The 22,482-nt window shown below is 50.3% G+C and overlaps 1 protein-coding gene across 3 annotated transcripts in view; it reads right to left on the minus strand.

Moving 5' to 3' along the window:
• Positions 1–10,537, minus strand: part of XPNPEP1 (X-prolyl aminopeptidase 1) — a 29,583-nt gene extending 19,046 nt beyond the window's left edge. Inside the window, exons 1-5 of one of the 3 annotated variants that reach the window (XM_032191512.1) lie at positions 10,479–10,537; positions 7,910–8,040; positions 2,507–2,570; positions 963–1,067; positions 556–648 (exon numbers count right to left, since the gene is read on the minus strand). In XM_032191512.1, coding sequence (XP_032047403.1) covers positions 556–648; positions 963–1,067; positions 2,507–2,570; positions 7,910–8,026 — 379 coding nt within the window. In that variant the 5' untranslated portion in view covers positions 8,027–8,040; positions 10,479–10,537. Of the gene's footprint in view, positions 1–555; positions 649–962; positions 1,068–2,506; positions 2,571–7,909; positions 8,041–8,667; positions 8,729–10,331; positions 10,384–10,478 lie in introns of those variants that run through there. The other 2 variants (XM_032191514.1, XM_032191515.1) reach the window with 2 other exon arrangements.
• Positions 10,538–22,482: the final 11,945 nt, after the last annotated feature.

Consider the following 22,482-nt stretch of genomic DNA (forward strand, 5'->3'; position numbering starts at 1 on the left):
TCTTATCTTTTGCTCACATGCATCGAAGGAAAGGTCTCCCCTTGCCACCAAGGACCTTTGGATTGGGCCCCACATTCTGAAGCGTGAGTAGATGAATACTTGTTCACCTCTCCAGAAGCGTGCTTCCTACAGGGACAGCCACAGAGACACTGACACCTCCACACAGAAAGAAGGGTGTGAGTTTTGCCTAGGTGTTCTGGCTCATATGCTGGCCAAAGCCTTCAGCGACTCTGGGCTGAAGTGCCTTTTGTCTGTGCTGTGGCTTGTCAAAGGAGGTGGACTGGGACTCTGCTTTTCACAAAAGGTCACTGCAAGTCCAGAGTAGTTGCCACCTCTTGCATTTTGGAGTCAATGAGCTGCTGTGAAGCTCTCATGACACATGCCTAAAACCACAATCCAACCTGTTTTGCATACTGGTTTAACTCCCCACCACTCTATCTGGACCAAAGTACAGCAACATTTAGCTGCACATCATCAGACAGCAGCTTAGCCAGGGAAGCAAAGAAACAAAAACTAGCTGCCCAGCCCAGAGTTAGAAAATAAAGTAAAACCAACCAGCTGGAATAATGAAAGGGTCCACTCCCACCTTCGAGCCTTCTGGGAGGACACTCACCAGCCAATCTTCCTGCGTCGGTGTATCTTTCAGACCTCCATGGATTAAAAAAGTAAATAAAATATAGTAAGAAAAGGTTCATAGAAGCAGTCATACCAAAACATTACTACACTACCCGAAATATCAAGCCCAAGCTGATGCATCAGACATCATCTACTAATGCATGACGAGACCCACGGGAAAGAAGAGCCACAGGATCCCTGGGCCCTAAAGCAGGAGCAGCAGTGTACCGGATACGTCCCTAAACTCCTGCATGATGGGGTATCCCTACTGCCCAAGCTGTACGATGGGCGAAGCAGCTTGTGCTTGTTTGTTTTTCAGAGGAGCAGCAGCCCAGCCTCCTGCGTACCCATTTTCATGAGAGTCCAGTTGTTATCCATTTGATTTGCTGCTTGCAGGAAGTAGCGCCCGTCTGTCCACATGGCTGCGTGCTGTTCCGTTATGATGGCAGTACCTAGGCAGGAGGGCAGAAAGATGTGCTTATTTAAAGGTTACTTAGAGTCGATCTCCACCTGATTGTTGTCACACTAACACATACTGTGCATCCCCAGACCTCTTACAGGGAGGAAGCCTGAGCTCAGGCCACCCACAAGACGCAGGTGTTACTAGGCTGGCCTAAGTGGGGATCACTCCCTGCTGCGTCCCCTTTCCTAAATGTTACAGCTGCAGCAGAGATGGCTGAGCAGGAACTACGAACATAAACCTCTGCTGACTGCAGGATCTGTCCGATTCTGCTGACCCCAGATGGAGGGATGTAAACAGACAGTTAAGGCAGTGACATTTCAGCGAGGTACCCTCACTGCCTTGCCCATTCAAAAAAATAACAGAAAAATAAACAGAGAAGTGTTTTGAGTCTCTGCATCTTGACTATACTCTCCCTCACCTACTACATTCAGGAACTGAAGCCCAGATTAACAGAGCTTCCAAAAGGGAATTGTTTTCTACCAAATTCCCCCACACATGCACACAAAACCCTTTTTAAGCTGCTTCAACCTGAAAAGATGGAAACCAAAAGTGCATTCCATCAGGAAACACAAGGTGAGTAAACCCTGAATGAAATTTCACTTGATTAACCAAATGCTAAGCTGAGAACACAGACCTTCCAGGTACGTAACGAGGGTCCAAAATAGACAGAAAGATTAAGAAAAAGCAACGTGGAAGGCATGGCATCAATACAGGATTCAAATTATCCGTTAGCATCAGGCTGCAGCCCTGAGTTTATCACCTTCCATACGGGGGTCCATTCATCAGTTTCTGTGAACTACTCTGGGACCCTCCAAACACATACGTAGCAGTATTTATTAAACCAATTTACAACTGAGGGGAAAAAAAAGACCTAAGTAGACTAAAGTGACTTTCCAACAATCACACAGCAGAGATACATTGCTTAGGGCACAGCTAGCGTAAAAAATAGGTCTCTTGATACAGAGCTATCCTACAGCCAAGAAAACATCCTGTCTCAGCAAGATAAGCAAACTTTTCCACAGAGTTCAGTTTCCAAATGCTGTGATTCTGGCCCTGGCTCTCTCTAAACAGAAGGGCTAGCTGAAGTCCACCTCTACTATTTACCCAAACAGGCGTTGTAAAATTCTATTCTGGCTCCACATCAAAAGAAACGAGCACAGGTTACAAGAACTGCATTAAAGAGTTAACAGGATTTTACTTTATGGACGGTTCATTCACAGGTCAAACATGTTCTGAAAAGTTGTTATTGCGCTGATATTACATAATTCCAGTGGGCAGCCAAGACAGAATTCTGCAGAGGCTGGGATGGGAAGAGAACAGTCCATACAAGCTGGATAGTTTTCCATCCTGCCTCCATGGCATGAATGAGACCGTTTCTTTACAGGGGAGTTCTGGACGTTAGCAAGAACCCAAGCTCTGGAAAATTACCTGCAGAGCCATCAAATCCAGAGATGAACGCCCGCCTGCAGTCACAGGGTGCAATGTACTCGCTCTGGAAAACAAAAGAGGCAGCAATTATTTATAGCAGCAGGCGAAAAAAAGTCAGCTGATGACAAATACTTTGATAAGCTGCTTCTCCTAAAGGATGCCACGGAGAGAGAAATGAGTTAAAAAAGCCTCGGCTCTCCTTCACTGGAACATTTAATCATCTGTGATTATACTGTATTTACATCCAACTGATTTGGGAGTTCTTTTAGTGTTTTATTTTCAAGCTGCAGCACTTTTCTCTCACAACTGTCTGTAAACACTGAAGTACTTCAGAGTTTGCAGATGTTTATTTCACACTCAGTCTCCCCTTTAGGCAACAAACAAATGCCGTCTTTGAAGCTGCTATGTGAAAGGAAGAGAAATCAGAAGTGCCCCTTGATCTTGGAGACCAGAGTAACCAGTGCATAAAATCTGCAAAATTCACTACCTCCAGTGAAGTCTCCACACTGAGATTCGTGAGGATTCCTTGAAGACTTTGTCTTCCACAACGACATTGAAGACAAGTATTGAGATGGTAAAACTGTAAAATCTTTAAGCCTTTATGAACTTTCATAAGGTGCTGATCCTCTCACTTCTTCCTTGCCTACTCAAACCCCAACTTCAACAGAAACTATGGTTTTGCCATTGAGTGAGAGAATCAAAAACTACTCGTCTGTCCTTGTCCCAAACCCATCACAACCTGTTAGTGGGCGCTTCTGTCAGCAACACTACAGAGCCTGAGAAGGCACAGATACCTGACAGTCATGGGGCTGCCAAAATTAAAAGAATAACCATACCTGGAAATGGCCCACACAGCATTCTTTTATCGGATCCCATTCTGGCAAGTTCGAAGCTCGGAAGTGCTGAGCAGGTCTGTTCGTAACTAGCACAACTCAGCAGAACAGCGTAATCCAGGCTGACAGCAGCGATGCTCAAATGGCAAACCCCCTGAGATCTGTACCTCAGAACTGGTCTGAAACCAAAGAGGGTTCCTGTGCCCATAAAGCTTCTCTCCCCCTAGCTGTGCTGTGGCAAGAGAAACACTTTGGGAAATGAGCTGAGAAACCACAGCCTGATTCTCAGGTGGCTTCAGTTCCTGCTGTGATAGGTACTGCATTTCCCTCTCTCTGGCCATGTCTATTTTTAAATCACCTGCTCATCAGAAAATCCTCCCTTCAAATCTGTTCTTCTTCACTGTTCTCCTAAAAGGACGGGGTTCAAAAGCACAGAAACAAGCAAGAAGCACAAATTGCAACAGCTCCCAGTTACCCAGGACCAACACAGTTTATTTCTGCTTCCAACGACTCCACGGTCAAAAACCCTCCAGAAAAAGTTGTCTTTCCCCTCCCTGAGAGATCCTGGGCAGCAGCTACCAACCATTTTCCACTGACCTGACGAAACCGAACCTTGGAAGAGCAAAACCCATGGCCCAAAAGAGGCTGAATAAGTTTTTGATCTCGATTTCCAGGGAAGATCCCCAGGATTGCTCCCAAGAACTCCTCTACTTTATCTACCCACTAATTGGCAGAAACAGTGCCACGAGCCCCCTGCAAAAGAACAACGGAAGCATCAGCAGGCAGAGAAGACTTCTGGGGAGCATCCACTCCCCACGGGTGCCTACCTCACAGCAGCAGGACCAAGCACGAAGACAGAGCAGAGCAGCGCAGGGCTGGAGAAGGATCCTTCATTTCAAGACTTCCCACCAACTACCGGCCCTGACAACCACTACAGCTCCCCCTCCCCTCCACTCCTCAACTCACAGCTGGGGCACCACATCCGAGGGTCCAGCGCCTGAAGGAGATGCTGGAAACTTCCCACTGTGGATCACATCACTGACTACGATAACACAGCAGAGAAACATCACAGGCTGGTTTTCTTGTGCAGGCAATTTCACATTCATGGGAATGAGTCAAGGCTGAGCTAGCCGCAATAACAGCCCAAAACATCATTAACAGCCCAGAACAGTGAAACAGATCGGTGTAATTTAAAAAAGATTAATCTACAAGGTAAAAAAAAAAAAAAAAAAAAAGTTTATCAATTTTAGATCTGGTAAAAGCTGAGCTAAGCTAACAAAGACCTTGACTGAATGGGAAATACCTCATGCTGTCCCATTCACAGACAAATCCAAAGAATGCTTTAAGTGCTCCCAATGAGGCAGATGGGCTTTAAAAGGGCCTGTGAGGGACCTGGAGGGGAAGAGGGTTCATTCATCTGTCAGCCTGAATTCCTTCACTCCCACCTGTTCCGCTCCATGCAGCAACCCCCACTGTGCAGAGACGAGCCCGTACTTTGCACAAGCTAAAATTACAAGGGGAACACCTGCGTACGCCACACAAAGCGCAGGCCACAGCACAGTCAGAGCAAGGTATTTCCCTGGGGCCTGCCTCGCAGCTCCGATGGCCTTCAACCTGCCCCTTTCTCAGGCTCTTTGTGGCTGCTCTCCACACCTGTCAGTCCTGGGCATGCAGATAAAACTGGGGGCTGCATCACAGAAACCCTCAACCAGCCAGGAAGACTCCAAAAAATCAGTGGTGCTTATCAGTAGCTGCATGACTGAGTCGTTAACATCCTATAACTTATTTTGCCCAGAGCATTTGAATGTCAACTGAGAGCAGCAAGAAGAGCAGCTCGCTGCCCGCAGAGCTACCACAGCGATGCCGCTGAAGAACAAACACCGCTGTGTGCTTGGAGGGAGGTCAGCATTCGCTGCCAAAAACCTAACCACAGAGTAAGATCTGGAACAGGTCAGCACAACCTGTGCACAAGCCATCTCCTCTCTTGCTTTATAGCTCTGCTGATTCCCTGGCTCACAACGCATGTGCCAGAGGAGGCAGCCCCGAGCAGAAGATGGCATCTCCGCCAACCCAAACACGGGGCCCTGAGCTGGGCAGGTCCTGCCTTCGTGTGGAAAGATCGGCCAGATCTGACCAAATTTGTTTGCACTGAGCCAAGAGCTGAGGTGGAAGCCAGCCCCAGCGAAGCTGTGACTCAAACCCAAGCTCCAATACAAATATCATTCCCTCCCACCACGGGGAAGGCGCCTCCGATCTCTGGATAACCCCACGTGGGCAGACTCCACATTCACTGTGAACTGGGCGACAACATAAAAATGGATCCTGCGCTTCCCACTGCAACACCCCAAAAGCTGAGACAAGCATTTGTCATGCAGACACAAAGGGATGGGGTGCCTCAGTCCCACAAGCCTGGCATTTCATCCTTTCATGTTCCTTTGGTAACTCAAGCCACGAGACATGCCCAGGACTCCCAAAAGGCTGCAGGGCTCCTCATATGGACTTCAGCCCACTTCTGGCTGGGACTGCTCTCCTTTCTCACCACCCTTTGGACCAGCCAGGTCCCCAGGGACACAGTTTCTTCTGACTTCTTATCACCAGCATCAAAACATTCAAAAATCAAAGCAGCTGGCACTCAGGGCTGCCTATAAATGCCACAGATGCAAGGTATTAAAAGCCTTGATAAGCCAGAGTCAGAGCCAGCTGCGTGAGAGCAGCTCTTCAAGTCTTTCACCTCCTGACACAACTAAGCATGAAAAGCAGAGGACAGAACTGGTAGCAAGACCTCAGGCAGTATTATAACCTAAGCCTTTTGGCCTTGAAAGAAAAAAAAAAAAAAAACAATTTTCAAAGCACCAGAGCCCAGAGCTCAAATCTTCCCAGTGATATTACCAAGGAAAGTCAGGCAGAAGTTGCAGCATCAGGGCCTGATAGCACAGGTTTAGCTCGGGGGTTTCTTTGCAACCAAAAAGGCCGTGTTTCCCCCCTCTAACACCAGGGTCAACACTACAGGAGGGAAAACCCTCCTTGTTGATCAGTTCTCTGGCATGGATCCCAGGACAGCCACTAAAAGCTCGGGCATCACTGACCCACAGCCTTCTGAATCACAGAGGGAGCTGCCTGAGAGCAAACTGACTGCAGGCCTGTCAAGTTCCTCTCTGCACACAGGAAGCAAAGCCTCGCTTGGAAGGTAGGGAAGCTGCAAAGCTCAGCTCATCACAAGTCACCTGGCTCAGCGAGGCTGTTCTGGGCTCTACAGGTTTCCGCCTATGCCTAAAACTGCAGCAATTCCCAAACCTCACGGACAAAACCCTGCACTAGCTAGTCAGGAAGCACCAAAATCAGCAGCTTTTGGTAATCCTTTCCATTTAGGATAGATTCTCTCCGCAAAGAAACCTGACCAACTTGCCCGGCAGGAAATAGCAACATGGGGTTCTCTGCTTAACTGCACTCTGTCAAGGAAAAGAGAGCACCAGAAAAACCCAGAAGTCCAGAGGGTCACATTCTTCAACTCACATGACAGCATTTAACATCTAGTGAAATGAAATCGGAGTTATATATGGACAGGGGCAGCTCGAGGCAGGAATGCAGCAGACAATGGCAGCTGCAGAAAACGCCTTCCCCCTACCTGCCCAAGTTTGGATCTCCAAAAGAGGAAACATGATGCTGCACATCGCTCCCAGGGCACAGACAAGCCCAGACCCAACGCACACCGGTGCCAGGTCGAGGGCAAAGGTTCCGATTCAGTTGTATTTTGCTCTCTTGCACCCTGGGGTAAAAGAGCTTTGGGCGTGAGCCAGGAAAGCTTCAGGTCTTTTGTTTCCTGAAAATGGCTGAGGAGGGAAAACGCCTCAGCAGCTCTTAGGCCTCCCAACAGAGCAGGCAGAAGAGTGAACTAGCCAAGGAACAGACTGGGAAGGAAAAAAGGCAGGTCAGAAATTTAAAATCAACATCAGGGACTGCAGAAGCAGCACACAACAGAGCTGCCACCACGAGCTACCCCCCTCAGCCCAGACGCTCCTGTTTTTAGTGCCCAGGACTGGCTGATGCAGAGCAGCCTCCGAAGGGAAGGGTCACTGTGGCATCCTCCTTCCCCGCCTCTCCAAAGCCCCTCTGCATCTAGGAGCTTTAGCACAAGGCAGCAAATTCCAGCAAGAACTGGATCTAGCACAGGGAAAGCCCTGCAGCCACCAGGCTTAAGAGCACATTTCAGTTGGGAGGCGCTAATGGAGAAACTAAAGCCCATATAATGCCTTTTCCTCCCCCCGTAAATCCATCCTTTCCAACAGCCAGGATGGGGACAGCAAGTGCTCTGGCAAGCTCCCTTTTCTCCCTGGAAACAATCTGATGAGACGTTGCTGGTGGAACATCCACGCTGATTTGTTGCAAGAACATAAAAACCTTAGTCTCCTGAACAGGCTCCAGAAACTTTCTCCAGCATGATGTTTCTCAGGTTACTCAGGCTTTTATGCTAGAATCATTAAAGTGAGTGGATGAGGGATGATTTCAGTTATCCCTGGCTTGTAGTTTTTATTGGGAAGTATAATTGTCCCCACAATCCATCTATCCATACCTGGTGGGCATCTCCAGAGGGCACTATGTAGGCTTGGACAGGTTCCTGGACATACTTGGGATTCCTCATCACCTGCCGCAGTTGTTTCAGCAGCTCTGTTGTAATTTTTGGACTCATCTTCCCACCTGCAACTGGAACAAAGCACAAAAACTTCAGAGGTCCTCCAGCCAACCCTGGCCTCTCACACACAGCTGGAGGCTGCAACCACTTGAAACTCCCTTTGAGGACAATTGTACCTGTGTCACCTTCTGCTGTGTTGTCATTTCACTTAAGAAGAAAAAGGACCATAGAATCAAACCCGTTCTGTGCTGTTCAGACCCTTTACTACCTGGTAAAGGACGGGCACGCCAAGTGGAGACACACACAAGCTGAACACACAAACACACACCATCGCTTCTTGGCACCTGGAAGCAGAGCAGCTCAGACATGCCCAAAAGCCTGAGGAACCCCATGACAGCCAACAACGGTCTTGGCACGTCACGCTGAAGGCTCCAAGTCCCCACAGATCAGTCACGCACGCAGGAACAAACTCTGTCTTTTCAGTCTGGAGGCAGAAATATTGTGGCTAATGCTCTGCAGGAACACACAGTGCAGGGAGAGCAAGCTGTGCATTTTGGAGACTCAGAAACAGACCAGTTAAAGCAATTTTTAGAAGTTCCACTACAGCCCAGGATTTCGTACTGAATTGGGGACCAGATTAACCCAGACAAAAGAATATTCCCAAGGACATACACAAGGATTTCAGGGGGTATACTCACCTCTGGGCTGCACCTCAGCTCACGCAGCAAGAACTGACTGTAACAGGAGGCACAGCCCATCGAGCTCTCACAGGTGACTGCCAGGGGACAAGGGTGGCTTAAAGGAACCTTCCCTAAAGACCTTTGGCAAACGCTCTGCTGATCTCAGCTGGGGTAAAGGAGGCAGGAGTGGGGCACAGCACAGGTGGAGAGGAAAACAAGGGCGCAGGCCAAGCACACTCCCTTGCCCTGGTTCTGCAATGGATGCACCTTGAGTATTGCAATGCACGGCAGCCTCTCAATCTGCTTCCCAAAAAACATCAGCAGCTGGAGCCCTGTGCAGGGACACAGAAGGCCACACTGCTAGGAAGCCAGAGCGAAGGCTGAGGTGCCTCGCTCTGCAGCTCAATGCAGAGGTTGTGTAAGCAGTGCGGGAGGCCTGGCCTGAAAGCCTGTGAGAAATCAAGCGATACCTTCAGAGATCCTCTATGTCTTTTCCTCACTTACCTCTCCAAACTGTGCCCAAAAAATCCCCTCTACCTACTCCTTTCACACTTACAGGTACAGACTCGGATGCTGTAACCTCAGTGCCTTCACTCCCAGCGCAGGGTGGGCAGGCTGTGCTGCCCGAACACCACACTGTGCGGTATTTTATTCTGACCAGTTCATTTCACAGCTCATTGCACAGCTATGTCCACAAACACAGAATAGATGGCAGAAGCAAACAGCAGGCAAGTCTCAAACATTTTTTACGTATACATGCTCTTGTTCTATCTACACCTCAGTAACTACCAGAGGCCCCAAGAAACATTATGGTCTTGGGCCCAAAGACAGCAAAGCACAGCCCTGTGATGCTTCTCATCTAAATGGGGAGGCAGGAAGACTGCCTCTGATTCATAGGAACACAGTGTGATCTGACAAGGCCACGCAGCAACACTGTGACTGAGCCAAGAACTACACTAAGACCTGCTGCTTTCAGGTGGGAGACTCTCTGCCTGAGACCATCACCCATATCCCTCACCATGTGACAAGCTGTCTGCTCACTGGTACGCTGCGTTTTAAAACCCAGCTCACAAGGAGCACAGGATGCTCAAAAGGCACCACACACACCACCCCCAAATTGACAACCCGACCCAGCACCTTCACTGGGATTAGATTACATCTCAAATTTATTTGTAGGACAAATTTCATATTTTTTCCACAGTGATTACAAACTACGTTGAACTTCATTATACCGTGATTGTTTCTGTGAGTCCTTTATAACGAGCTGATTTATTTACAGAGAGAGAAAAAAACACAGAAGAGGGAGAGCAACAACACTGTGACCAGATTCACTTATTTATTTTAAATAAACTCAGGAGGCCACAGCTTCCTTTCTCAACCTGTGCTTCGCCTCCAGGAGCCTGACAGCCTCATTTCAACAGGCAGGAACGCCGAGGCTTCCCTTTTAATTAAACCCCTTGCTGACGAGGCCGGGGTTTCTCAGCAAGCGAGCGGTGCGGTGCCGCTGTCCTCACCTCGCAGCTCAGCCGGGCTCTTTTCCTGCCAGCCCTTTCTGCGCTCACAGCCCGGCGGCGCTCAGGCCGCGGCTATAACGCGATAGCGCCCAGCAGCGCGGCCCCGCCGCTGCCTCAGGCCCCGCTTCCCAGCCCCGCCGCCCCCCGGCTCCCGGGGCCGCCGCTCACCCAGCGCCGTCGCCCAACCGCCCGGCAGGGCCTCAGCGGCCGGCGGGGGACCGGGGCCCAGGGGCCGGGGCCACCGGGAGCCGCCGCCGCCTCCTTCCCCGGCCCCTGAGGCCCGGCCGCGGCCGCGCAGCCCCCGCCCGCCCTCACCTGCCGCCCGGGCCCGCCGCTGATGACGTCGCGGACGACGTCACGGGGGCGCGGGGCGGAGTGTTCGCCTCACGGCGCGTGACGTCACGGCGCGTGACGTCAGCGGGCCGCCTCGCTCGCTGCCCTCAGCCTCCCCCCCCCTTGTCCCAGTGTCCCCCCCCCCTTCTGCCTCCCCGCCATGGTCCCAGCGCGGGGCCGGGCCCTGAGGAGGCCCCCTGGAGGTTAAAATAAAAGAAATGAGGAAATTTCACACAGAAATGTTAAAATACATGAAACCAGCGCTTCCAGCGCCTCAGTGCTTGGCGTTGCTGACCAAAACGCTTCCCGCCTCCCTCTTCCCTCTGTTCTTGTTCTTCCCAGCTGAGGGCTCGGCTCCATGAGTTGCCCCCGGTGCCACAGGGCCGTGTGGTGGCAGCTTCAGCTCCCAACCATGGCTTCCAGCATTACTGGGCTGGCTGAACGTTAACGCTCACTGATTTCCTTCCCCGAGCAGAGCAGGCTGAGGGGAGGCCTCATGGCGGCCTGCAGCTCCCTCACAGGGAGCGGAGGGGCAGGCGCTGAGCTCTGCTCTCTGGGGACAGCGACAGGACCCGAGGGGACGGCATGGAGCTGGGACAGGGGAGGGTCAGGCTGGGGGTTAGGGAAAGGGTCTGCACCCAGAGGGTGGTCGGGCACTGGGACAGGCTCCCCAGAGCAGTGGTCATGGCCCTGCGCCCGTCAGAGGTCAAGAAGTGTTCGGACAACGCCCTCAGACACAGGGGCTGATTCTGGGGTGGTTCTGTGTGAAGCCAGGGGTTGGACTTGGTGACCCTTGTGGGTCCCTCCCAACTCGGATACTCTGTGATTCTGTGATGGGTATTCTCGTAGGACCCTCATTCCAGGAAATGACCATCTTGTAAGAACAGACGTGTAGGGGCCCAGAAGTATTTCACAGACATCTAGTTACACTGCAGCAGGCAGCACCAAGGCTGTTCAACAGGTGGAGAACCAAAAAAAAAAAAAAAAAATCTGAAAAAAAACCACCCACAAGGCAGAAATGAGACCTAAACCCTTGAGTTCCCATTGCCAGGGCCTCTACTTCTCCCAGCAGACCTGTAGGGCCTCCAGGCTCCATGGTTCGTGCCCCTGCTTTCCCCATCCTGGAGAAAAGGTCCAGAGATCTCCTCTTCGCCCGTGCAAGCAGGGAAAAACCCTGGATATTCATCATCCCAGTGCCACCAGTGGCCTGACCCCACAGGACTGTGACTGTGTCCAGCCTGTGAATGAGCACTGGGGGGCTCCAGGGTGCGCTGGGGACTGGTGCTGAGGAGCAGCCCTGGGGGAGGTGGGTGGATCCCAGGCTGAAGGAGCCAACAGAGGACTGTGGCTAAAGGCTTTGCCCAGGTGTGCACGGGAGGCAGCACTATTTATTTCGTTTGAATAATACATGTCCTGTAAGTTAAATAAGAGAAAGTGGAATGAGCTTTCCAGTTAAGCCCAAGTGTTTGATGCTTATTTCCTGGGCATTTGGGGTCTCTGGGAAGCTTCTAATGAACGTGCCAATGTAGATAATGTAAAATACTTTAATAATTCATTTATCAGGCAGTGCTGTGTATGATATGAAATCTGAAATGATTAAAGGGATGAAACTGTCCTTTCTAAGCAGCTGTTTGATCTCAGCTAAAATGGTGCAAGTTCTGTCGCAAAGGTGTTTTATCAAAGTGGTTCAAAATACCTTGCTTTTTATTAAATTGTCCTAAATGGGCTATTTTTTATATTCTTACAATGCTGTGTTCCATCAGATTACAAAAGAGAGGGGAGAGGGAGGACGGCCTAGCAAGTAGCAACCAAAATTGCCTGAGACCAACCTCGCCATATGACAGAGCCATTAACTCTGTTGTAATCTTGATCCATATCAAGAGATCAAGGCTGGGAAATAAGCCATAAAAGAACTCCCATTACCTTATCAGCCCTCCCATACCCATGATACCTTTATTATAGCTGCAGCTTTCATTTCTTTCACCTTCTCCTGTTGGGCACAGCTGAAACTGTGACTCCTGATTTGCAATCTAATCTTTTGAGATGACCCTTGGCCCCGAGGGAGCCCCGAGCTTTTTAACAGCACCGTTGGCTGTTGGTGCGTCTTGGTGGGACCAGGGAGGTGGAGGTGGCCCCAGGTAGCTCTCTGCAGACCGCTGGTCCCATGCAGGGTGCTGTGTAGAGGCAGGAATAGGAAAGGGGGATTTGTTGCATGAGGCTGAACACCTGCAGTGGGGGAACAGTTCAGTTCACACCACGAGCTGGCTTTCAGAGACCTGCATCCCACTGGTGGCCTGGGACATCTCCCAGGCTGAAACACGAGGGTGGACTCATACCATGACTGCCCAGCAGCCCCTTTTCTCTTGGCAGTGCTGCAGCATCCCATCCTGGGCAATAACCAAGCCTCCCGGACTCATGCTGCTGCCCTGTGCCTGCCATGCACACTGTCCTGCTCGCAGCGCCACAGCAGCTTCATTGTCCAGCTTCTGCCTGGCTCAGCGAGGACACGTCCTCTCAGCCTGCAGGCATGCCTGGGAGAGAGCACATATTTTGAGAAGGGTTTTCTTCCTATTTCCACCCTATAAAATTACCTAGCATTTAGCACCTGCATTTTGGTATTGTATAACAGCAGCACGTAGCATGCCGAGGCACGGTGAGTCCTGAGAATGGTTCAGCACAAAAGGGATGGTATTTTAAGCTCTCAGCTCTGAGTTAAACAGAGACTCCAAACACGTGTAATGAGTCTCTTCTGGATCACATTTAAAATAATTTTGGTATGTTTGGAAACAGTGAAACTAGAGACTGCAACAACAAATGGTGCGTTAGTTGGTTAATGTCAAGATAGCAGAGAGAGATTGAACAAACCTATCTAGAGATCCTGTCTCAGCTTTCCTTAGGAGGATGCCTCATCCAGCCAGCACTGGAAGTTCATCGGGTTTGGCTGGTTCCAGCGGCTGCCTTTGTGCATTTAGGGAGGAAAGGGAGGCAGCAGCAGGCCAGGTAGATGTCCCAGGGCTCTTTTCAGTTGAGTACCAGATGGTAGGACTTCACTCATAAACCTTTAATGCCAAGGATGGAAATAAAATCACAGAATCACAGAATTTTAGGGGTTCATAGGGAACTCCAGAGATCATCGGGTCCAATCCCCCTGCCAAAGCAGGTTCCCTAGAGGAAGTTGGCCAAGTAGGCACCCAGGCAGGCCTTGAATATCTCCAGAAAATATTCCAGAAAAATGTTTGCTGAGCTCTCACCCCAGATCTGTTTCCACACTGAGCAGCACACATCCCTGCTCATCTGCACTCAGCTGTTTGCAAGGGAAGTGTGAGCCTCGTAGCGACTTCCAAGACCTCTTCATTTCCCCTTGTCTGCTATAGCAGGAAAAAGAAAAAAAAAATGGAAAAAGCTAGATCTAATGCCTGCAAAGAAAGCATGGAGACACTGCTGCCCTGTCAAGTACTTTAGGAGATGATTTGTTCCGCTTGCATAAAACAGTGCTGCTAAGGAGGTGTATCCTGATGGACTGGACATACTGTCTGTATTTAAATTAAAAAAAAAAAATCTTATTGCTTATTGTGCAACAGAGGCTTTTCCTCAGCTAACATGATGCCACTCTTCCCTGACGTCTTCATCAGCACAGACATTACCGGGGCTCAGTACCTGGCATGCCCACGTTTTGGCCTGACACCTGGGAGCACTGCTATCACGCAAGCTTCCTGCATCTTGCCAGGGAATGATACCAGTGATGCCTTGTGCCTGCAACCCACAGCCTGGCTCCACTGGCTCTGCCCTGAAGTGGCCAGGGCCGGGGACAGCACCCATCTCCTCCAGCAGCACTGGCCTGGGGCTCTCCCCACTCCCTGTCCTGCTGTCAGGCTTGCTGGGAGCTGCACGAGGGGCCCCAAACCTCTGTAAGGTGGTGATGGACGGGTGGATGGACAGAGCACACAGCCTGTGCAGCCTCATTTCCTTAGGAAACTGGTTACCCACCAGGCACGCATTGAATTCAGCATTGTCAGGACTCCACGATGCATCTGGCATTGACAGAGAAGGACCAGATGTGAATTTTGTTTGCAATTAGCATTCACCACAGAGCAGAGATTCATTCATAAATATACATAAGGACCCCACTTTACAAGCCCCAGCTCCCACCCAAAGTCACAACCTCTGCGAGCGAGACCTGCTCACCTGTGGAAAAATCCCTGGGGCCTGAGCACATGGGAAATAATTTGGCACACCGAGCTGTGCAATATATTAAACGGATCGCAGCACAAGAAACAGATGTTTATTCCAGTGGGTGCAGGAGTCCAGACACAAAGTATTGGGTTACCGTCTGTCTCAGATAACAGGACAAAGTGGAAAAGCTGGGATTAAACGTGCTGCCTGTGCCCCATGTAGGGGCTGCGATCCCCAACCACGTAGCCTGGGTCCTGTGGCAGGTATTTCACCCGGACCTGCCCACTGCACCAAGCACACGGACTGTTTGGGGCTTAGTTTGGTTCCTGGCCACTTGGTTTAACTCCTGTGCCCAAGGCAGGATGATTCGTAGCCCACATCCATGGGCGGTTTGGGATCATGGGCCCCCAGCCATGATCCTTCAGGTCCTTGGGGGCTGCGATAGCAGGGGCAGACCTCAAACCCACAAGAGCCAGGGCAGGGCTTGAGCAGACATCCCATCTGCCCCCCAAAAAGCCTGTGAGGCGCACACAATGACAGCAGGTCAGGAGGACAGGCAAAAACTTGTCTGAAAGCAACAGGGAGGTTTTAACTCCACGTGTAACGCTGGTTGGGACAGTCTGTCAGGTCTGTGTGCCTCTTCTGTCTTACACAGGGTACTTCTCGTTCTGCCTGGGTCTCCTTCACACCATGGCACCTTCAAACGATGGGCACAGAGCAGAGCAGCAGGGGCTGGGGAACAGATTGGGCCATATCTTCCAGTGGTTACCCTTTAATGAGCCTTCCCATTGTTCAGGTCACAGCTTACGAATCCTACCCCTTTGAAAAAATACGGCCTGTGTAATGGAAAAGCACAGATGACATTCAGCCTTCATGAAGTGCTCCTTGCCATGACGGACGGGAAGAGGCCAAGTGCTTCACCCCGTCCTTGGGAGTAGAGGAGCAGGAAGGAGGTGGGACAGGGCAGGGGGAAACTTCCACGCTGCCGCCTCGACTACATCCCCGCTGTGTCTTCCATGGGTTAAAAACACTCCTCATTCATTCAAGGCTCATCTGGCTCAGAAAGCCTGGTCTCCACCACGGTGTGTTTTTTTTAAAAACCTCACACCAGTGACTCAGGCCGAACTCGTGACACTGGGGTCGCGACAACCCATGGATGACACGGGGACGACCAGTCCCCTGCATGCCTGCTCCCAAATCACCCGGCCAGGATTCCCATAATATCGCCGCAGCTCTGCCAGGAAACAGACTGTAAAAGTTCCTGTTTTAAGCCGGGAGATGAGTTTTATTGTCGGCAGTCGTTATAGCAACGCGAGGTGCCGGCGAGCAGCATGGCGGCGCGTTGCAGCAGCCCCTGACAAGTTCAAGGCTTCTGCCTTGCTGCTGAAGCTTGTTGCCAAGGCAATGCAACAGAAGGCGAGAGCTGGAGAAGTGACTGCTGCCGGCAGCTCGTGCCAAAAGGCTCCGTCTGCTGCAAGGCAAACTTGGGGAAGTCGTGGTAGTGTCACAGCACAGCCCCACAGCAGAGGAAGGGGCATGGGGACGGAGGGAAGGAGCCCGGGGAGAAGCAGCTTCAAGCACCGGGTATCACGGAAAAGCAGCGCCAGGATGACCAGGGTGTCCTAACCTGCAGTGCAAAAAAATGCACCACGTGTTTGGAGGAAGTAAAGATAATCACAACACCCTAATTTTTTTACATTTCTTTAACTCAGGCAACACCACTCGAAAGGGGAATTGGGCTTTTTCCCAATGGCACCAACAGCAACAATTGTTTTCTCAATGCATTTGTTCTGTGATGTGGCTATTGCTGCTGCTGTGGTAAAAGGCATGAAGTAGCTCAGTTATCTCTCAATGTTATGCTCTTTTCCAGCCTTTTTAAACATGCTTCATGACAAAACATTAGCAAGAAAAGAGATGGGGCTACATGCTGATTGTTCTCTCCTGGCTATGCGTGTATGCTAATGTTAATGTTAATGTTAATGTTAATGTTAATGTTAATGTTAATGTTAGCATTGACAGCGTCCTCTGAGTTGAAGGAGGACTACTTCTATTTGACCCCAGAGTCAAATAGATGATCAATGCAGAAGAAATCAGGTACCTGAGATTAATTTAATTTCAGCTACCAATACAATATTTTGATGTGTGCTGCGTGGTACTGGAGTAGTAAAACACAGGTACTGCTAGAGTGCCTCAGATAGTCACACAGTGACCTCACATGAATTGTTGACTTGCCTATTGATCAATAAAAGCTTAATATTTCCTAAACAATTACCATAGCAGTATTCTGATCCAATCCTACTTACATCCCATGCATTTCACATTTGCGTGGTCTGTCAATAGCTAAAAACAACCTCATCTTTTGCTACTGAAGGACTACTTCAGCAAGTGCGACTTGCAGTACAGCAGCAATGTGACCGTAGTATACCCAAAACCTCCAAATGTCCCACGGTGGAGTTTGTCCTCCTGGATCCTGCTATGGGCCATGGAAAACTTGTCAGGTCTGCGAGCATTTTGTGCCATCTAGAAACGGGAAACTAAGACGTGGGAAGTGATTTGTCAAGTGTGCTAAAAGTTTTTGTGTGAGATCACAGGCTGAGCCATCTCTACTGACCTTCACAAAAGTAAAGCTTTTAATTAACTGTGAAGTATTTTTGTACTAATTTGCACTTTTGAAGCTATGGGCCAAGAAGCAGAGAGTGGCTGGTCATATGCTTGTAGCCATCACTCATTTTTCAGCAGCTAAATTATATTCAAAGGACTGATGATGTTTTACTTGCAACCTTACTGCTGCTACTGGTATTTTTCCACAGTCACTAGAGCTAGCTGTGAGATACTCTGTGATCAGAAAGGAGAGAAAACCTGGTTCAGGCAATTGTGAAGGGAATAAAACATTGCCCAAGAGGATGGTTTTGTTGTTTATTATTACGATTATTATCTTATTTTAGGGCTGACTGTTGTATGAAGGAACACAAGAATCCTAAAACCGGGCATTAGCATTTTTTTTGAATAAGAAAGCAAAAGGAAACTATTTTTAGTCCCAGTCTAATTTCTCTGCTGGTGATTCTGCACATGATGTTTACTTCTTAGCATATCCAGGAGATGGTTTCACAGCCCCCTGGAATAACCTTCCTTTTTTCTGAAGAGATGCACAAACAGAAGCCTGGCTCGCAAAAAGGCAAAACCATATGGGCAGGACACTGAACTCGATCTGCAGGATCCCAGCCCGTTTCCAAGACCTGGCTCTCCTGACCACAGGTCCCATCTGCCCTTGATGCCCGTGACAGTAGGACCCTCCTGGAAGGTTTCTGGACCTGCTTCACCACCCTGAGTGTGCTGTGTGATGTCTCCTCCAGGACAGATGGGATGCATGGGGGAAGTTCAGCCCCCCCTGAAGAAACCAGGGCTGAATCATGCTGCAGCTAAGTGCACCTCAGCAGATGCTCCACACCACGGGGCACAGCCAAAGGGCATCCCCTCGGTCTGCTTCTGCCCACTGCCCTGGCCCTGGCTGTGCCTCTATTTCATCGCTCGGGAGCCAGCCCCAGGAAGCAGGGACGCAGTGGGGAGCCAAGGCAGCGCCATCAAGATAGCTACTGGTAACAGAAGAGACGGAGCTATTTCCAGAATGATTAATACTATTAGCACATGCTGAAGCTTAAGGCTTAACATAAGCTTTAAAGGAATGGATTTTGATGTAAAAAGTGAATAAATGAGACAACTGTCAGAACAATGAGTGGCGAACCAAATAAAGATCCTTAGCGTAGGAGATAAAAATCCCTCCCTGCTGCCTTCTTTTCTCTGCAGCTGCTGGTAAAAGTCTCGCTGTTCTTCAGGCTGCAGAAGGAGCCTGGCAATGGTGCGTGGCACTGAGACACCCAGACTAGCATGCAGCAAGGCAGCCCCCACGACTAAGAAGCCACATGACATTTTAGCACAGGCACAGCCATGGCAAGGCACCGGGAGCCAAGGGCTGCTCACTCCAGCCCCAGCCACGCTGCTGGAGCCTGCTGGGGGCATCTCTGGGCTGCCCTTCCCTGGGCACACCTTGGATGCTTGTGAGAGTACCAGTCGGAGGGCTGGCTCATCCTCTGGCTGAATAAAAAGCATGTCTCCGAGGGCCATCTTGACTGGATCATCTTCTCCTAATCCCCACCGTGGTGTTCTCAATGACATAATTGAAAACCTGCGGCTCGTCTTTTGAGAGCCAGGTTTAACCTCCCATAGGCAACTCCCAGGAGGACAGAGGTTTGCATAATCTGCCACATAGCAGGGATCAGGTTTAGCATTATTCTGTTTTGCTTCTCTTGACACTCTCGTCTCACTGTAGAGCAGGCAAACAAAATCTAGTAATAGTTGTACAACATCCTCTTCCCTGATTCCTTTTTTATTTTAACTCCAGTCATGCAGGCTGTTTGTTTTGCTAAGAATATCGTGTTGCATGGGCGGCTTTTATTTCCCTTTCAAAAATATGTTCCTCTCCTCTTACATGAGACATTTGGAAAATAGCCGCCTCTAATGGATCCTCCAAAACCTGGTGGGTTTTGTTCCATTGGATGTGTCCGAGAGGAGGTCACACACTCAGTGTTTCTGTGGAGAAGCTCATTCAGCCTTGACCAAGCCCCGTGATCCTCCTTCCCGTCTCGCCTTATGGCCTCTGAGGAATGCTGCATTGGCTGCGAGGGAATTACGAGGTCTTGGCAAGACACGCTAATATCCTCGCAAAGACTTGTCGGGGACCAAGACTTCAGCCTCCAACTATTTCCTCTGATAAAGCAGAGCATTCACAGTAGTTCATCAGGCTCGATTCAACAGTTTGACTTTGTTTGAGAGAAATGCAAGGTCCGCACGGAGCAGAGAGGCTCTGTGAGCACAGCTGGCTGGTGCTGCCGGCCTGGCAGAAGGCTCTGCGACAGAAATCCAGCATCGGGTCCTACTGGAGGCATCGGTAGCTCAGGACACTTCAGTCTGGGCTTGAGAAAATGAGGACCCAGGTGGAAGGCAGGCTGCGAGTTATGAAAACACCTGCTGCATTAGGATTCAAAAGACAAATGAAGTCTTTCGGTACATCTGAAAGCTTGGACCCTCACATGTGGGGATGCAAATTTGATGGAAATGTTTCATCCTGAAGACCTGCCTGTGTTTGTACACAAAGTTTGTAGCAGAGACAGAAATGCAATCCAACTTCATTGCATCTGTCCTTTGCTTGTCACACTCGGTGTTATCTTTCCACTAGCATTAGGAATTACACTGATAATCCTTGGGAGTACGAGAGCGAGCATTGTAATGCAGCTAGATCTAGAAGGCCAGTTGCACAGCATGGAAAGTATTTTTGCTATCTTGTTTTGAACCACAGATAACAGCATCACCAGTGAAGGGACCGCATTGTTTGCTCGTGGGACGGGGATGGATGTCCCCAGTCTGTGGCTGTCCCAGCGCTGCTCCCGTGGCACGGAGGCGAGGTCTGAGCAGCACGTTGCATGGAGAGGAACAGCTTTCTGCTGGTGTCAGAGCTCTGGTGTCAGGGACAGAAGGTGGATCACAAAACAGATCCAGCGTGTGAGAGGAAACGGCATTTGAACAAGCAGTTTCTAAGACCAGCAGAGCAGCTGAAGCTGCCGGGAGCTCCCCTTGAAGTGACCCTATGGGACATAGCAGGGGTATCAGACTGCTGAAGGACAGGGCACCTGCAGCAGAGCCTTGTCTCTCCTCTCCACTTCAGCCTCCTGGCCCTCCCCTCTCCGTACAGACCCCGTGTAAAGCTGGAGTTGTCCCCTCCAACCTGCCAATGCCACCGAGCTGGGCTCCAGAGTGTGGCACAGAGCAGCGGCTGCCAGCCCTGGCCCTAGCTGCCGGAGGGCTCCAGGCGGGTGAGGGCATCATCAGATACTCAGAAACTTCCAGCTGACTCAAGGCTCCTTCTCCTGGTGCCGTACCAGCCTCTGAACACCTCTGTGGTGTAAAATGAGGTGAAACAGATGGTTTCTTGTGTGCACCCTCAAGAGCTTTGGAAAGTCCCCAGCTTGTAGAAAACGGAGCAGAGCTGCCAGCTCTGGAGCTGGTTTCCCACCCAAACATCAGGCAGGATGCTGGATCTGTAGCTGCAGATAGTTTGACAGAGTGCCAGCTCCTGCACAGCCATCCTCATCTGCTTTAATGTCAGCTGAATATTTATGTACCATTTTCCCGTCCGGCACATCCAAGCCTATCCTGCAGGCTAAAGTCCCCCCAGCCTCCCGAGGAGCAGTAGCACAAATTGCAGTCTTGTACGGTGCCATTTGGTGTCACCCAATTCATCTCTTTTACGCAGGGACTCAAACCAAGATGCCAGGTCAGCAGGTACACGAGGACCTGCCCTGTGCCAGCGCAGCACCTCTTGGGCTGTGCACATCCTTAGCGAGGCACGTGTTTGAATAACTTGTTACAGCCACGCTGAAAGTGGAGGAAAAGAGTGATAGCAGAAAGAAGGGAGCCAGCTCCATCAGCCAAACACAAGTGGATGTGTTTGAACCAGCTGATGGCTGATCCTGCGTGTACACACCGCAAAGCCACAGCACAGCTCGCTGCCCTGCTTGGCAAAAAGCTGCTATCGCCTCCTGGGAAACAAGCAGTCCTGATCAAACCCTCACGCAGAAAATAATCAAACAAAACTAATGCATGCGTGTGTGTGTATATATCCAGCTCACAGGGATTTAAGAGATGTGTTGCGTATGTGATGTGGGTCCTGCTGAGGGTGTAGGGGCTGCTGGGGAAGCCACAGCTCCAGCACAAGGATGAGAATTTTCTGGTGAACCTCAGCATGGCAGGCAGAGTAATCTCAGAGGTCGTTAAAGACTTCTGAAGCCTGCTAATTATACATTAGCCAAATCTTATTACAAATAAGTAATAAGTATAGGCACGTTTGTTGTTTTTACTAATGACATTAATGTCCTTTCTGATGATTTGCAGAACTCCAGGGGACCAGATACTCAATTTGCACTGATGTATCTCCCACTCTGGGGAACTCTGTTGATGTTTGCTGTCTTTTTACCATCGATCTTGAGACAATCCGAGGTCTGTTTTCTGCACAGTGGGTCGAGCTTCCTCTTCTGCCGTACAACAGTTACACAGATTTAGTGCTTTTCCTATATAATGGATCTGGGCGCAATTTTCCAGTCTGAAAGTCACCGTACGCAGTCTCACATATTACTATTGTTAGAGATTTGTGCTTTTCCTCCCCCGCAGCTTCCTTATCTCCCGTAGGGAAATGGCTGTGACCATTTATCTTTCCCCTGCAGAATCCCAGAGAGTTCAGGCTCCCCGGTCAAAGCCCTGACGTTGCACTTCACGCTGCGCCAGCAGCAGGGAAAGAGCCAGGCGTGGAGCTGGTTAAAACACGTTCTGCAGATTGATCCGGCTTTGCCGGGCACAGACAAGCACGGGTTTTTCCCTCGCATCCATCCACGTCTCTCAGGGACTGATGTGCTCTGAGTTTCCACCGGCTGTTTGCACAGACCCGACCGTGGGTCCACGCCGCCCCGCTCTGCTTCCTGTCTGGGAACAAACCGGGACAGTCAGCAGAAACAGCCTCACGTCCTCGCAGACGAAACCACGGAACACGGTTTGTCCCGCCAGGGAAATCAGTGCTCTAAGTGCATGAGTAATCCACTGACTTCATAGGAATATCTCCGGGTGGGTTTTTTAAGCGTGCTCTCGGCAGTGCCAGGATGCTCGGGGTGCGTGCCGCTGACCCGTGCTGCCCTTTGGGGTTTGGGGCATCCCGGTGGCACATCCCACGAGCACATCTGGCCCCTGCTGTGCTGGGGGGTGAGCTCCT

This window comes from Aythya fuligula, chromosome 7 (assembly GCF_009819795.1).
Source record: "Aythya fuligula isolate bAytFul2 chromosome 7, bAytFul2.pri, whole genome shotgun sequence".
In the NCBI taxonomy this organism is placed as follows: domain Eukaryota; kingdom Metazoa; phylum Chordata; class Aves; order Anseriformes; family Anatidae; genus Aythya; species Aythya fuligula.